Source organism: Sorex araneus, chromosome 9 (genome assembly GCF_027595985.1).
Source record: "Sorex araneus isolate mSorAra2 chromosome 9, mSorAra2.pri, whole genome shotgun sequence".
Classification (NCBI taxonomy): Eukaryota; Metazoa; Chordata; class Mammalia; order Eulipotyphla; family Soricidae; genus Sorex; species Sorex araneus.
In genome coordinates, this window is record NC_073310.1 from 12,275,739 (window position 1) to 12,289,645 (window position 13,907).

The window sequence follows — 13,907 nt, forward strand, 5'->3', positions numbered from 1 at the left end:
AAGGGGTGGGAAGGGGGGTCCCTGAGCCCCGGAGACTCAGCCCAAGCAGGAGGGAGGCTGATCTTGGTCCTTCTGCCAAAGAAAGCCCTTGTGGGCAGAACTCTTTGGCCTCTGGTCTATTTTTTTTTTTTTTGGCTTTTTGGTTTTTTGGGTCACCCTTGACAATGCTCAGGGCTTATTCCTGGCTCTGCACTCAGGAATTACGCCTGGCGGTGCTTGCGGGACCATATGGGATGCCAAGGATTGAACTCAGGTCAGCCTTGTGAAAGGCAAACGCCCTCCCCGCTGTACTGTTGCTCCAGCCCCCAGCCTCTGGTCTATAGGTGGGGCCCATAGGTATGCAGAGGCTGAAGAACTCTGTTATGGGAGTTGTGTCTGGGGGCCTCGGGGTAGGCTGAGCAGGAGGCCGATGGAGAGGCAGAGGGCCCTGGGTCTGCCCCCCCATCCTCTGTGGGTCCTGGGGTGCACCTTTATTCCTCACCTGGTCTAAAAGGCCACTTGAGCTCGCTGCTTTTCATGCTGTTTCCCCCCCCCCCCGACTTCCACCATGGGACTGTTGTGTCCCATTTCGCTGCAGGCTTCGTTGCTTCGTTGACTTGCTAGGCATGGGGATGGTTCTGGCAAGTCGAGGCCACGTGGCCGCAGGATTTCTAAGCACAGGAAGCTGCTTCTCGGAGTCGCTGCTGGCTCTCCTCTCGAAACTGCTCCCGCAGATGACATGAGCCCTGTTCCACCAGGAGTCTGCGTGTTGGATCTGGAGCAGGGAGTGCACAGGGGTCACTCCTGGCTCTGCACTCAGGAACTACCCCTGGCGGTGCTCAGGGGACCATATGGGATGCTGGGAATCGAACCCGGGTCAGCCACGTGCAAGGCAAACGCCCTCCCCGCTGTGCTATCGCTCCAGCCCCAAGCCTTTTTCTTATTCTGGGATCTTGGGCCACTCTGTGACAACGGTGCTTTGGAGTGAGGGTGGGAGTGCTCCAGGGAGTGCTCCAGGACCAGGCGGTGCTGGGGATCCAACTTGGGGTACTTGCATGCAAAGCAGCACTCAGCCCTTTGAGGGAGGAGCCCAACGGGCTGCCACCAATCCTTGGCGCCTCAGTTTCCTCATCTGTCCGTAGGTCCTGCTAGGCCTTGGGTCCTGAGAACATCCCACTGCAGGCTCTCAGGAATCACTGGCCTTAGCGCCATCCCTGTCAGGCCTGACGTCCGTGGAAAGAGTTGTTGGAAAGAGGCCTGTGAGTGGGGTCACTGGGGATCTTGTCCCGAAGGCCTGGGCCATTGGCAAAGGCTCCAGAAAGAGGAGGAAGGTGAGGTCCGAATGTGGACACCCACCTTCATCCTGGTACTGCCAACGGGGTCAGGGACAGAGGGGGGAGACAGGGATGAGTGGGGGGTAGGTGGTTGCAGGGGGCTTGTGGGACGATACTGGCGTGGGACGAGAGGAAATAAAGTTGGCCAAGGGGAGGCAGGATGTAGACTCTGGCTGCCCATGCCCGCAGCTACTCCCAACTCCCCGCCTCCGTGCTTGGGGATGGTTCTCAGCAGTGCTCAGGGAAGCGTGTGTACCAGGGATGGAGCCGGGGTTGTCTGCATGCAAGGCACGCACCTCGATCTCTGTGTTCTCTCCCGGGCCCAAGGACCCGATCTTCAGTGACTCTCGCATACTCACTCTCCTTCATGGGGTTCGGCCCAGACGTAAGACCGGCGCTTAGGTCCAGGTGTCAGTTCTTGCCCTGGGGTCACTCCTGGCTCTGCACTCAGGAATTACTCCTGGAGGTACTCAGGGGACCATATGGGATGCTGGGATTCGAACCTGGGTCGGCTGCGTGCAAGGCAAACACCTTACCCGCTGTGCTATCACTCCAGCCCTCAAGACCTGAAGCTTTTGGAAAGAAACATAATTGTCAGGCTCCCTGCCTATAAGAAATGCTGGGGAGTGTGTCCAGGGAGCCTTGGTTGGGTATTTTGCAGAGAAGAGACAGGCAGAGCTAGGGACGGGCGGTGTTCAGGGCGGGGGATTGATGCGGGGCCTCCTGCAGGGAAAGGATGCACTCCGGCCTCGTAGTTCCCACACGCTGTTCCTGTGTGGATAGTGCATTGTACAGTGCAGGATTGAAAACCACCCGCTAAGGCAGAGAGCAGACTTTTCAGAAGGAGCTGGAATGACTGCAGAGGCGCGAGTGAGTGAGTGTGTGTGTGTGTGTGTGTGTGTGTGTGTGTGTTTAGGGTGGGGGTGGGTACCACACCCAGCAGTGCTCAGGTCTTACTCCCAGCTCTGTGCTCAGGGACCGCTCCTGGCAATGCTCAGAGGACCTTGTAAAGTAGTAGAGGAAGTAGTAAAGCCCTGCTTGCTGTACTCTTGCTCCAACTGAGAGAGAGTGGGAAGGAGAGAGAGAGAGAGAGAGAGAGAGAGAGGAGGGAGGGAGGGAGGGAAGCGAGGGAGGGAGGGAACGAGAGAGAGAGAGAGAGGGGGGGGGAGAGGGAGAAGGAGGAAGAGCGAGCAAGAGAGAGAGCAAGCGAGCGAGGGGGGGGGAGAGGGAGGAAGAGAGAGAGTGAGGAGGGAGGGAGCGAGAGAGAGAGAGAGGGGGAGAGAGAGGAGGAAGAGAGAGCGAGAACGAGAGAGAGAGGGAGAGAGTGAGCGAGCCATCGAGAGAGAGGGAGAGAGATAGCGAGAGAGGGAGAGAGACAGAGAGCGAGAGAGGGGGAGAGAGAGTGGGGAGGGAGGGAGCGAGAGAGAGAGAGAGAGAGAGAGAGAGAGAGGGAGAGGGAGCATGAGAGAGGGGGGGAGGGAGGGAGCGAGAGAGAGAGAGGGGGAGAGAGAGAAGGAGGAAGAGAGAGCGAGAACGAGAGAGAGAGGGAGGGAGAGAGAGAGAGGGAGGGAGAGAGACAGCGAGAGAGGGAGAGAGACAGAGAGCGAGAGAGGGGGAGAGAGACTGGGGAGGGAGGGAGGGAGAGAGAGAGAGAGAGAGAGAGAGAGAGAGAGGGAGGGAGAGGGAGAGGGAGCATGAGAGAGAGGGGGCGGAGAGAGCGCTATGGCCTAAGGAGATACAGGGGATGAACTTCCCCATGAGAGTGTCCAGACAGATGGGCCTTGGCAGGTCCTGCAGGCTGGGCACATCCTCAGAGCTGCACAGGCCCAGATGCGGAGCGGGGCCCCGCGTGCGTCTGCACGTGGAGATCAGGCCCTCTGGGAGCTAGGGCACCGTGAAAGCCAAGGAGAAAGTCAGCATCCTGTGCTCATCCTGTGCTCGGCGCCCAGGCTGGAAGAAAGGCGGCTTCTGAGCCTGGAGCCTCGGGCTGCAGGGCCGCACTCTGCCCGCCCGCCCCACCCCCGGTGCCCGTTCCTAGAAAGCTGCGAGAGAGGCTCTTTCCCCTTGTCACTAGCGAGTAACCTGATGAAGAGCACCACCCCAACCCCACCCGGGCAGGAGGCAGGAAATCCGTTGAAAATAGACTTGGAGAGTCTGTATTCCCGGGAGACGGTGGCAGGGAAGTCGGCCGGCCAGCAGCCCTGGGACGGGGTCAAGGGCTGCCCTTGTCCTTCACAGACGCGGTTCCTGGCAGCCGCGCGCTGTCTGGAGAAGGGGAGAGGCATGTGATCCCCCCAGCTGGGGCCGGACTTCGAGGAGAGGCAAAGGGCATTCATCCGACGCACGCGGGTCCTGGGAGGCGCAGGCTGAGGGTGGCTCGAGGGAGGTGGACGGCCGCCTGCCGGGAGGAGAGGAAGGAGGGCCGTGACTCACGCAGCAGCCGGGAGGCCGGGGAGGGGGGCGACCCACGGGAAGAGAGGCCGGGAAAACCCAGGAGAAGAAGACCACGCGCTTGGGACTGGAGCGATAGCACAGCGGGGAGGACGTTTGCCTTGCACACGGCATACCCGGGTTCGATTCCCAGCATCCCATAGGGTCCCCTGAGCACCACCAGGGGTAGTTCCAGAGTGCAGAGCCAGGAGTCACCCCTGTGCATCGCTGGGTGTGACCCAAAAAGCCAAAAAAAGAAAAGAATAGAAAAGAAAACCATGCATGGGGCTGGAGCGATAGCACAGTGGGTAGGGCCTTTGCCTTGCGCGCGGCCGACCCGGGTTCGATTCCCAGCATCCCATACAGTTCCCTAAGCACCACCAGGGGTAATTCCTGAGTGCAGAGCCAGGAGTAACCCCTGTGCATCGCCAGGTGTGACCCAAAAAGCCAAAAAAAAAAAAAAAAAGAGTAGAATAGAAAAAAAAAAAACGCACTCTGGGAGCAGGGAAGAGAAGGAACGGAAAACGCCGTCCATCTCAGCTCCCATAGTGAAGACAACGCGTGTCACCGCAGTTAGCAAATTGCAGTGTCCATCTGACTTTTCGGTTCGGGGCGAGTGAGGGGGGGCCTGCTCAGGGCTTTTATTCCTGGTCCTGGATCACACTTGGCTGGGCCTGAGGGGGCCTGATGTGGTTCCGGGGAATCCAACCCCGATTGGCCGCATGCAAGGCAAGTGCCCTCCCCGCTGGGCTGTCTCCACTCTGGCCCCTGCCGTCACTGCCGGTGACAATCTGAGTCTGGGGGTTTGGGGGCCTCTCGGGCTGCACCTAGTGATGCCCCCGGGGAGACCATGTGGTGCTGGGATCGAATCAGGGTGAACGTGAGGGCATGCGAGGTGTGAGCCTCGATCCCTGTACTGTCTCTGCGGATACCTCACACTCCGTGATGGCAGGAGAGAGCTTAAAGGAGATTCTCTTTTACACACTGGAGGCCTGAGTTAGATTCTTTTTCTTTTTTGGGTCACACCTGGTGATGCACAGGGCTTACTCCTGGCTCTGCACTCAGGAATTACCCCTGGCGGTGCTCAGGGGACCATATGGGATGCTGGGAATCGAACCCGGGTTGGCCTCGTGCAAGGCAAATGCCCTACCCCCTGTGCTATCACTCCAGCCCCCCAAAAAGTAGTTTTTGAGTCCCCCCCAGTTACAGGTGCATCAAATACAAATGAACCCCAGATGAGAAAGGTCAAGGTGTAGTCTAGGGAGGGTCAGGGGTTTGCTTCTGCCTCACCATGGCCTGGCCTTGGGGGGTCTCCCTGGGAAATCCAGGGAGGTGGGAAGAGGTGGCGGGGGGGTCTGGTGGGCCCCGGTCGTTGTCACAGCGTCTGTCCTGTGTCCCCGCAGGCCCAGCATGTCCGGACTCCATCTGGTGAAGAGGGGCCGAGAGCACAAGAAGCTGGATCTGCACAGGGACTTCACCGTGGCCTCCCCAGCCGAGTTTGTCACACGCTTCGGGGGGGACCGGGTCATTGAGAAGGTGAGGTGGCCTTTGAGCAGCTCTGGGGGGTGTCCAGGTAGCTCCTTCCTGCAAGGGGCCCTCCTGGCTTAAAGCCCGGCCCTGCCCCCTGAGGTGTCCCGAGGAGCCCAGAGCAGGTGCTGACACAGCAGTGGCAAAGCCGACCCCCGTGCCCCGCCCTCTCCGAAGGCTTCTGCCCGGCTGCCCGGCCCCGCCACAGCCCTGCCACACATTCACTGGCGACTCCCGAGTTTGCGGGCAAGTCAGTGCTCAGAGCTCCGACGCTGAGTCCAGCGGCACGTTGCCAGGGGCCAGAGAGAGAGAGAGAGAGAGAGAGAGAGAGCAGCAGGGCGGGCGCTTACCTTGCCCTCATCCGACCTGGGCTCCATCCTCCGCATCCCAGACGTTCCCCCGAGCTCGGCCAGGAGGGATTTCCCCTGAGCGAGCGCAGAGCCAGGCGTCAAAAACAAACAAGCAAAACCCCAAGTCCATGGCTGGGTGGGAAGCATGGGAGCTGAGCTGACGCCACGGTGGTCCCGCGGCCCCCCCCCCGGGGCAGCGCCCAGCCCCGAGGGCGGGTTGTGGTGCTACAGCCCCCGCCCGCCGCCTCCCATCCAGGTGCTCATCGCCAACAATGGCATCGCGGCCGTGAAGTGCATGCGCTCCATCCGCAGGTGGGCCTACGAGATGTTCCGGAACGAGCGGGCCATCCGCTTCGTCGTCATGGTGACGCCAGAGGACCTCAAGGCCAATGCAGGTACCCTCGACCCTCCCCTCCCCCGGACAACTGCCTCCCCAGCTAGGCAAGTCGGTCCTGGACAGAGCCTGGCTGACCTGGCTAGTGGGCACATCTGTCCAGCCTAGCTGGGCACCGCGTCCAGTTCCCGGGGCCCCGCCAAGGGTGATCTTCACGTTCAGAGCCAAGAGTGAGGCCTGAACAGGAGAAATGAAGGCCTGGCGGACTGGTTGGAAGCGTGCCAGAAGTAGAGGGCGGGGGCAGTTAGGGTGGAGAAGGGGCCACTGTGACAATGATAGTTGGAAATGAGCCCCCTGGAATAGAATTGAGTGCAGAGAGTAGGTAACGGGATATACGTGATGACCTGTCAGGAGAGAGAGAGAGAGAGAGAGAGGAGAGAGAGAGAGGAGAGAGATAGGGAGAGAGAGAGATAGAGATAGAGAGAAAGATAGAGATAGAGAGAGGAGAGAGATAGGGAGAGAGAGAGATAGAGATAGAGAGAAAGATAGAGATAGAGGAGAGAGATAGGGAGAGAGAGAGATAGAGATAGAGAGAAAGATAGAGATAGAGAGAGGAGAGAGATAGGGAGAGAGAAAGATAGAGATAGAGAGGAGAGAGATAGGGAGAGAAAGATGGAGATAGAGAGATAGAAAGAGATTGAGAGGAGAGAGATAGGGAGAGAGATAGAGATAGAGGGATAGAGAAAAAGATAGAGATAGAGAGAGGAGAGATAAGGAGAGAGATAGAAAGATAGCGATAGAGAGAGGAGAGAGATAGGGAGAGAGATAAGGAGAGAGATAGAAAGATAGAGATAGAGAGAGATAGGGAGAGAGAGATAGAGATAGAGAGAGGAGAGAGATAGGGAGAGAGAGATAAGGAGAGAGAGATAGAAAGATAGAGGAGATAGGGAGAGAGAGATGGAGATAGAGAGATAGAGAGAGGAGAGAGATAGGGAGAGAGAGATAGAGAGGAGAGAGATAGGGAGAGAGATAGAGATAGAGAGAAAGATAGAGATAGAGGAGAGAGATAGGGAGAGAGAGAAAGATAGAGATAGAGAGGAGAGAGATAGGGAGAGAAAGATGGAGATAGATAGAAAGAGATAGAGAGGAGAGAGATAGGGAGAGAGATAGAGGGATAGAGAGAAAGATAGAGATAGAGAGAGGAGAGATAAGGAGAGAGATAGAAAGATAGAGATAGAGAGAGAGAGATAGAGATAGAGAGAGGAGAGAGATAGGGAGAGAGAGATGAGAGAGAGATAGAAAGATAGAGAGGAGAGAGATAGGGAGAGAGAGATGGAGATAGAGAGATAGAGAGAGAGATGAGAGAGATAGGGGGGGAGAGAGAGAGAGAGAGAGAGAGAGAGAGAGAGAGAGAGAGAGAGAGAGCGCCACAGAGTCCAGCTGGGCCAGGAGGTGGGAGACGGGATCTGGGCATCACGGGGGCAGGAGGGAGACTGGGCCGTTGGTGGTGAGAAATGTGCACTGGTGAAGGGGTGGGTGTTGGAACACTGTGCGACTAAGTCTCAGTCACGGATGGCTTTGTAACTGTGTATCTCCACGGTGATTCAATTAGAAAGGAAGAAAAAAAAAGAAAACATTAAACTTAAAAAAAGAGAGAGAGTGAGCCCTGAACACTGCGATCCACCAATATTCACCCCTCCCAAAAAAAAGCGTAAGACAACAACAACAACAGCAACAACAACAACAACAACAACAACACATCACAGGCCAGAGAGCCGAGGGTTAAGCCAGTGTCCTGTGGCCAACCCAGTTCAATCCCCAGCACCGCATCTTGCCCAGAACAGTGTCTAAAGTGACACAGTCTCATTCCCCCTCAGCACAGAACTGGGAATGGGACCCCTCCCCTGCCCCCCACCAGTCAGGGGGTGTGGCTGCGCCCCACTCTTACCTCCCCCCAAACCCACCTATAACCCCCTACCTGTTAGAGGATTTTTGTTTGTTCGTTTGTCTTGGGGAGGCCACACCCGACGGTGCTCAGAACTTACTCCTGGCTCTGTGCTCAGGTTCACTCCTGGGGGGTGCTCGGGGGACCATGTGATATACCAGGGGTTGAGCCCCGGTCGGCTGCGTGCAAGACAAGTGCCCGATGCCCTGTGCTCTTGCCCCGGCCCTGAAAGCATGTTTTTGGCCTTTGGAGCGATAGCAAAACGGTTGGGCGTTCGCCTTTCACGCAGCCGACCCGAGTTCGATTCCTTTGCCCCTCTCGGAGAGCCCGGCAAGCTACTGAGAGTATCACGCCTGCACGGCAGAGCCTGGCAAGCTCCCCGTGGCGTATTGGATATGCCAAAAACAGTAACAATAAGTCTCTCAATGAGAGACGTTACTGGTGCCCGCTCGAACAAATCGATGAGCAACGGGATGACAGTTTCTTCCGTTCAGGCCGAATTCAGCCTCACGTGTATTTTGTCACGACTAAAGTCATGACTCTGGGCGGGGTGGGGGGGAGTGGGGGGGAGCGGCTCAGAGGGCCGGAGCACACCCTCCCTGCAGGATGTGGACTCCTGAGCACTGCCAGCTGTGGCCCCCAAACCAAAAACCAAATCCCGTTTTCCTGAGCTGCCCGTGCCCCTCTCCCTCCTCCCCTCCCCTCCTCCCAGAGTACATCAAGATGGCAGACCAGTACGTGCCCGTCCCGGGAGGCCCCAACAACAACAACTACGCCAACGTGGAGCTGATCGTGGACATTGCCAAAAGGATCCCCGTGCAGGCATGCCAGCGGGGAGAGCGGATGGGACTTGGCTCTGCTTCCTCTGCGGAGGGAGGCTGGGGGTGTGGGGGGAGGGGGTGTGAGGGGGGATAGGGCAGAGGGCAGAGGGCGCTCGCTGACGCCTCTCTGTGTCCTCAGGCCGTGTGGGCTGGCTGGGGCCACGCCTCGGAGAACCCCAAGCTCCCGGAGCTCCTTCGCAAACACGACATCGCTTTCTTAGGTACAGGGCCCGGCCGGCCCGGGGCTCTGGGGGGGTCCGGGGGTCTCGGGGACACCCCACCGGGTCACATTCACCTCATGCAGGTGGGGGTGGGGGTGAGTCTGGGCTCACCCCCACGCTCTCCAGAGGGCGGCTGCGCAGCCCAGGGGAGGGGGAGCCTTTTCTGTGGTTGCAGCGTCCGGCTGGCAGGACCCTCTGTTGGGCCTCCCCCCGGTAAGGACACGCGGGCAAGTTCAGATTTCCGACTGCGACTGGGAGGAGGGTCATGTGTCTGACACGCTTTTTTTTTTTTTTTTTTTTTTGCTTTTTGGGTCAACACCCGGCAATGCACAGGGGTCACTCAGGAATCACCCCTGGCGGTGCTAAGGGGACCATATGGGATGCTGGGATTTGAACCCGGGTCATCCGCGTGCAAGGCAAACGCCCTACCCACTGTGCTATCACTCCAGCCCCGTCTGCTACACTTTTGCTTGGCCCTTCTTAAACTTTTAGGGTGCCTGTAATCCCTTGGGACCAGAGACCCCCATTTCTGCTGCTTCTGAGGTCCAGTGAGAGTTATTTTCTGTGGCATCTATTCACCTGGGGACTTGTTGTATCTGCTCACCTCAGGGCCTGTTTTTGTATTTGCAAACTGGGCGCAGTTCACACCCGCTGATAGGCCTGAGTGACTGAGGCTCTGGACCCCTCTCGTACCTCTGGGTTCACAGCCCCGACTTGCTGGTGCAGCACGTCAGTACAGATCAATACCCGAGCGTCTGGGGTCACAGGGGCCACCAACTTGATCTGTGCGTGGTCTCTCATTGGTGGTTCCAGGGGACTCTCATTCTTTCATACTGAACACCTCTGGGTGCTGAGGGTCCAGCAAACTACAGCCCACCGCCAAATTTGGCCAGCTGCCTGCTTTTTTGTAAATAAAGTTTTATTTAAATATGGCCCTGCGCTTGTTTTTCATCCAATTGTGTGCCCCCCCCCCCGTGGCTGCTTTTGCCCGAGCTTGGCAAATGTTTGTGACAGACAAGCGGCTCACATGGCTGAAAATATTTTCTGGAGAAGTATTTTTGAAATTGCTTCTAGAAACCATTTGCTAAGCACGGTCCGGTGTTTGCAAGTGCTAGCCTTCCCTGCTAGTCTCGGGCATGCCTGTGTAGCTTAGGTGGTGAGTTGTGAGTTATGGCCTTTGGCCACCCACGTGTGTGGCTATTGCCTGGTAAAACTACAGACAAATATGTAGGTAGTTTTCTTCACTGCTTGTGGTTCCCATCGTGCAGGTCTGGGACCTGATTTCCGGGGTGGGTGTGACCTGGTTGACACTGACTGTGAGTCTGATTGTGTCCCCCCCCCACTGTCCTGGTCTTTCAGGCCCCCCCAGCGAGGCCATGTGGGCCCTGGGGGATAAGATTGCGTCCACCATCGTGGCCCAGACGCTGCAGATCCCAACCCTGCCCTGGAGTGGAAGCGGTAAGGGAGCCCGGGCTTGGGTCTCGGGGAGCTGCCCGACTCAGGCCTGCTAATGTGGGGGGACACCGTTACTAGTTATTAATTAAAGATAACTTTAAAATCATTAAACAAGTGGTACCATTTTCTTACTGACAACTTAGAAAATAGGAGAAATTGAAAAAAGAAATAAAATAATATAAAGTAAAATAATTTGGGGGCCTGTTGTTGAACATTTGTGACTTAGAAAAGATTCTCAGGAGTCTCCTGTGAAAGACACAGTTCTTTTTTTTTTTTCCTTGCTTTTTGGGTCACACCCGGCGATGCACAGGGGTTACTCCTGGCTGTGCACTCAGGAATTACTCCTGGCAGTGCTCAGGGGACCATATGGGTTGTTGAGAATTGAACCAGTGTCAGCTGCATGCAAGGCAAACGGCCTACCCGCTGTGCTATCGCTCCAGCCCCAAAAGACACAGTTCTTAAAAAGCTCAGACATAAAAAGTTCAGACAGTGTATACAAGTTTTTTTGTGATTTGTCTTTTCTCACTAAAGTTTCTTTGTCAGTTGTATTAATTGGTGACACAGGACTGTGCTATGGATGTATGATCTTTTACTGATCAGCCCTATTGTTTCCAATTTTTATATGATTTGATGTTATTTAGTTTTGCTTATTAATATTTTAATTTATTTTATTTTGTTTATATTTTACACATTGAATTAATGTTCTTATTTGATTTATTTTGTTTTTATTCGATTACATTTATTAATTTTTTATTTATGAAAATTATTTCACCAGATTTATTAAGATTAATTTTATTAATATTTTAGTTCTCTTAGTTTGATTACTTAACTTTAATGAACTTATTTAATGTATAATTTACATATTTGAATTTACTTAAAGCTAATCCTGTCAGTTGTTTAATTAAATCTTATTTCATTTTCACTTTATCTTATTAAATTTAATTTTACTTTTCTCTTTCCTTTCTCTTCTATTTTCTGATAAACTTTTATACCTTCTTAAAAATAAAAAATTTACTCTCACTTATAATTTTTATTTTATGAAATGAATTTAAAATTTTATTATATTTTGTTTTAATTTCATGAAGTCTATCACTGTATCACTGTCATCCCGTTGCTTATCAATTTGTTCGAGTGGGCACCAGTAGCGTCTCCATGGTGAGACTTGTTTTTACTGTTTCTGGCATATCAAATACGGCACAGGGAGCTTGCCAGGCTCTGCCATGCAGGTGGGATACTCTCAGTAGCTTGCCGGGCTCTCCGAGAGGGATAGGAATTGAACTCAGGTCGGCTGCGTGCAAGACAAACGCCCTACCCGCTGTGCTATCCCTCATTAAATCTAATTTAAAATTTATCTAGAGTTTAATTTGCCTTATTTTACTTATAGATTTAATTTTATATTTATTTTATTTTAAAACCCTATTACATTTCATTGGTGCTGGGGATTGAATCAAGGGCCTCACACATCAGTGCTGATGCCCCTGTCATGTATGGTGGTGAACCACAATCCCAACTTTCTAGTTTATTTTGTACTATTTTTTTGGGGGGGGGGTCACACCCGGCAATGCACAGGGGTTACTCCTGGCTCGTGCACTCAGGAATTACTCCTGGTGGTGCTCAGGGGACCGTATGGGATGCTGGAAATGGAACCCAGGTCGGCCAAGTGCAAGGCAAACGCCCTACCCTCTGTGCTATCGCTCCAGCCCCCTGTACTATTTTTTTTTAAACCTTAACAGTAATGTCTCCTTGATAGTCTTACAGCTAAATCTATATGTGCATTTATATCATTTCCTTTGGTTAAATTCCTAAAATGAGAAATTCCTAGAACTAGTATTTTTAAGGCTATATAAAAATAAACAGGAAAAAAAATCCCAGGAGTTTCCTAGTTAATTTTTTCCCACTAAAAATAAATTTTAGGTTTTTTTTTTTATTTCTTTGGGTTTGGGGCCAGACCAGTTGTGCTGGGGGATCAAACCTGGGCCTTCAGCATGAAAAGCCTGCATTCAGCCTATGGAGTCTCTCTGGCTCCTGAAATGAATTTTAAAATTGGATTGGAAGAGCCAGAGTGATAGTACAGCAGGGAGGGCGTTAGCCTTGCACATGGCGGACCTGGGTTTGATCCACCAAGCACCGCCAGGAGTAATTCTTGAGTGTGGAGCCAGGAATTACTGGGTGTGACCCAAAAAGCAAAAAGCAAAAAGCAAAAAAAAAAAACCAACAAAACCTGGAGTGGAGGGCCAGAGAGATAGTACAGTGGGGAAGGTGCAAATCCTGACCCTTTGCTCCCTGGCACCCCATCTGGTCCCCTGCCCCCCACCAGGAGTGATTCCTGAGTGCAGAGCCGGGAGTAAGCCTCGAGTACCACCAGGTGTAGCCCACGCCGCCTCCACTCATGCCCCCCAAATTAGAATGGAGAGTTTGTGGTTTAAAAATCATCTTGGGATATTTTGAAAACTAAATCAAGATTCCTATACAAATAACTGTCTACCGTCTCTTTGGTCCTCCATTCCGGGTTTAAAATTCATTGGCCAAACCCGGGTCAGCTGCATGCGAGGCAAGTGCCCTCCTCATTGTACTATCCCTTCTCCAGCCCCCAAATAAGTGAGCTTTATTTCTTTAGGTATTTTTTTGTTTTTCAGCTTTGGTCCCATTCCTAGCAGGAGTCAGTATCATGCTAGGAATCGAACCAGGGTTAGTCACAAGCTGGGAATCGAACCAGGGTTTAGTCACAAGCCAAGGCGGGCGCTTTACCCGCTGTGCTATCTTTCCAGCCCCGCTGATGGGGGCTTCTCACCTTTAAGCACCTCCTCCTCCTCTCGGTTGAACACTTCCCTCCACCGTCGTGGTGTCCTTCCTCCCTTGCCCGGCGGTTCAGTTTCTCTTTGTGCCTTGCCAGGTCTGACCGTGGCATGGTCAGAGGAAGACCTGAAGCAGGGGAAGAGAATCCGCGTCCCCGAAGACGTTTACGACCAGGGCTGTGTGAAAGACATCGATGAGGGTCTGGAGGTAAAGGGACCCAGGGGAGGCTCGAGGTGCCAGGACCTTCTGGCTTTCCCGGTGCCTTGGCTCCCGCTCACCGCTGACAGGCTGCCTGTGGCCTCTGCTCCCCCAGGCGGCAGAGAAGATCGGTTTTCCGTTGATGATCAAAGCTTCTGAAGGCGGAGGAGGGAAAGGGATCCGGAAGGCCAAGAGCGCTGAGGACTTCCCCATCCTCTTCAGACAAGTGAGCTGGGGGCGGGGGAAGGGGGGGTTTGGGGTTGGCTCTGCTCTGGGGGCCACCCACGGGAGGCAGGGCTCGGGACCTCGTGGGTGCAGGGCGTGTGTTCTGCCACTGAGTTCCCTCCGTCCCAGGCCCCACGAGATGCGCCGTCCATGTGTCCTGGGAAATGGCTTTCCTGCAGTTACTGGCCATCAGTTGGTTTCCATTAGCTTTATTTGCTCACCGTCCAGATGACTTTTTTTTTTTTTTTTTTTTTTGCTTTTTGGGTCACACCCAGCGATGCTCAGGGGTTAC

General features: G+C 54.1%; 1 protein-coding gene across 2 annotated transcripts in view; it reads left to right on the forward strand.

Annotated features, from left to right (window-relative positions):
* The window catches only part of ACACB (acetyl-CoA carboxylase beta), a 109,168-nt gene that overhangs the window by 31,096 nt on the left and 64,165 nt on the right, over nt 1-13,907 (forward strand). For both annotated transcript variants that reach the window (XM_055146942.1, XM_055146943.1), the window contains 7 exons: nt 5,147-5,279; nt 5,877-6,015; nt 8,612-8,721; nt 8,860-8,941; nt 10,301-10,399; nt 13,290-13,399; nt 13,506-13,616. In XM_055146942.1, coding sequence (XP_055002917.1) covers nt 5,147-5,279; nt 5,877-6,015; nt 8,612-8,721; nt 8,860-8,941; nt 10,301-10,399; nt 13,290-13,399; nt 13,506-13,616 — 784 coding nt within the window. The remainder of the gene's footprint in view (nt 1-5,146; nt 5,280-5,876; nt 6,016-8,611; nt 8,722-8,859; nt 8,942-10,300; nt 10,400-13,289; nt 13,400-13,505; nt 13,617-13,907) is intronic.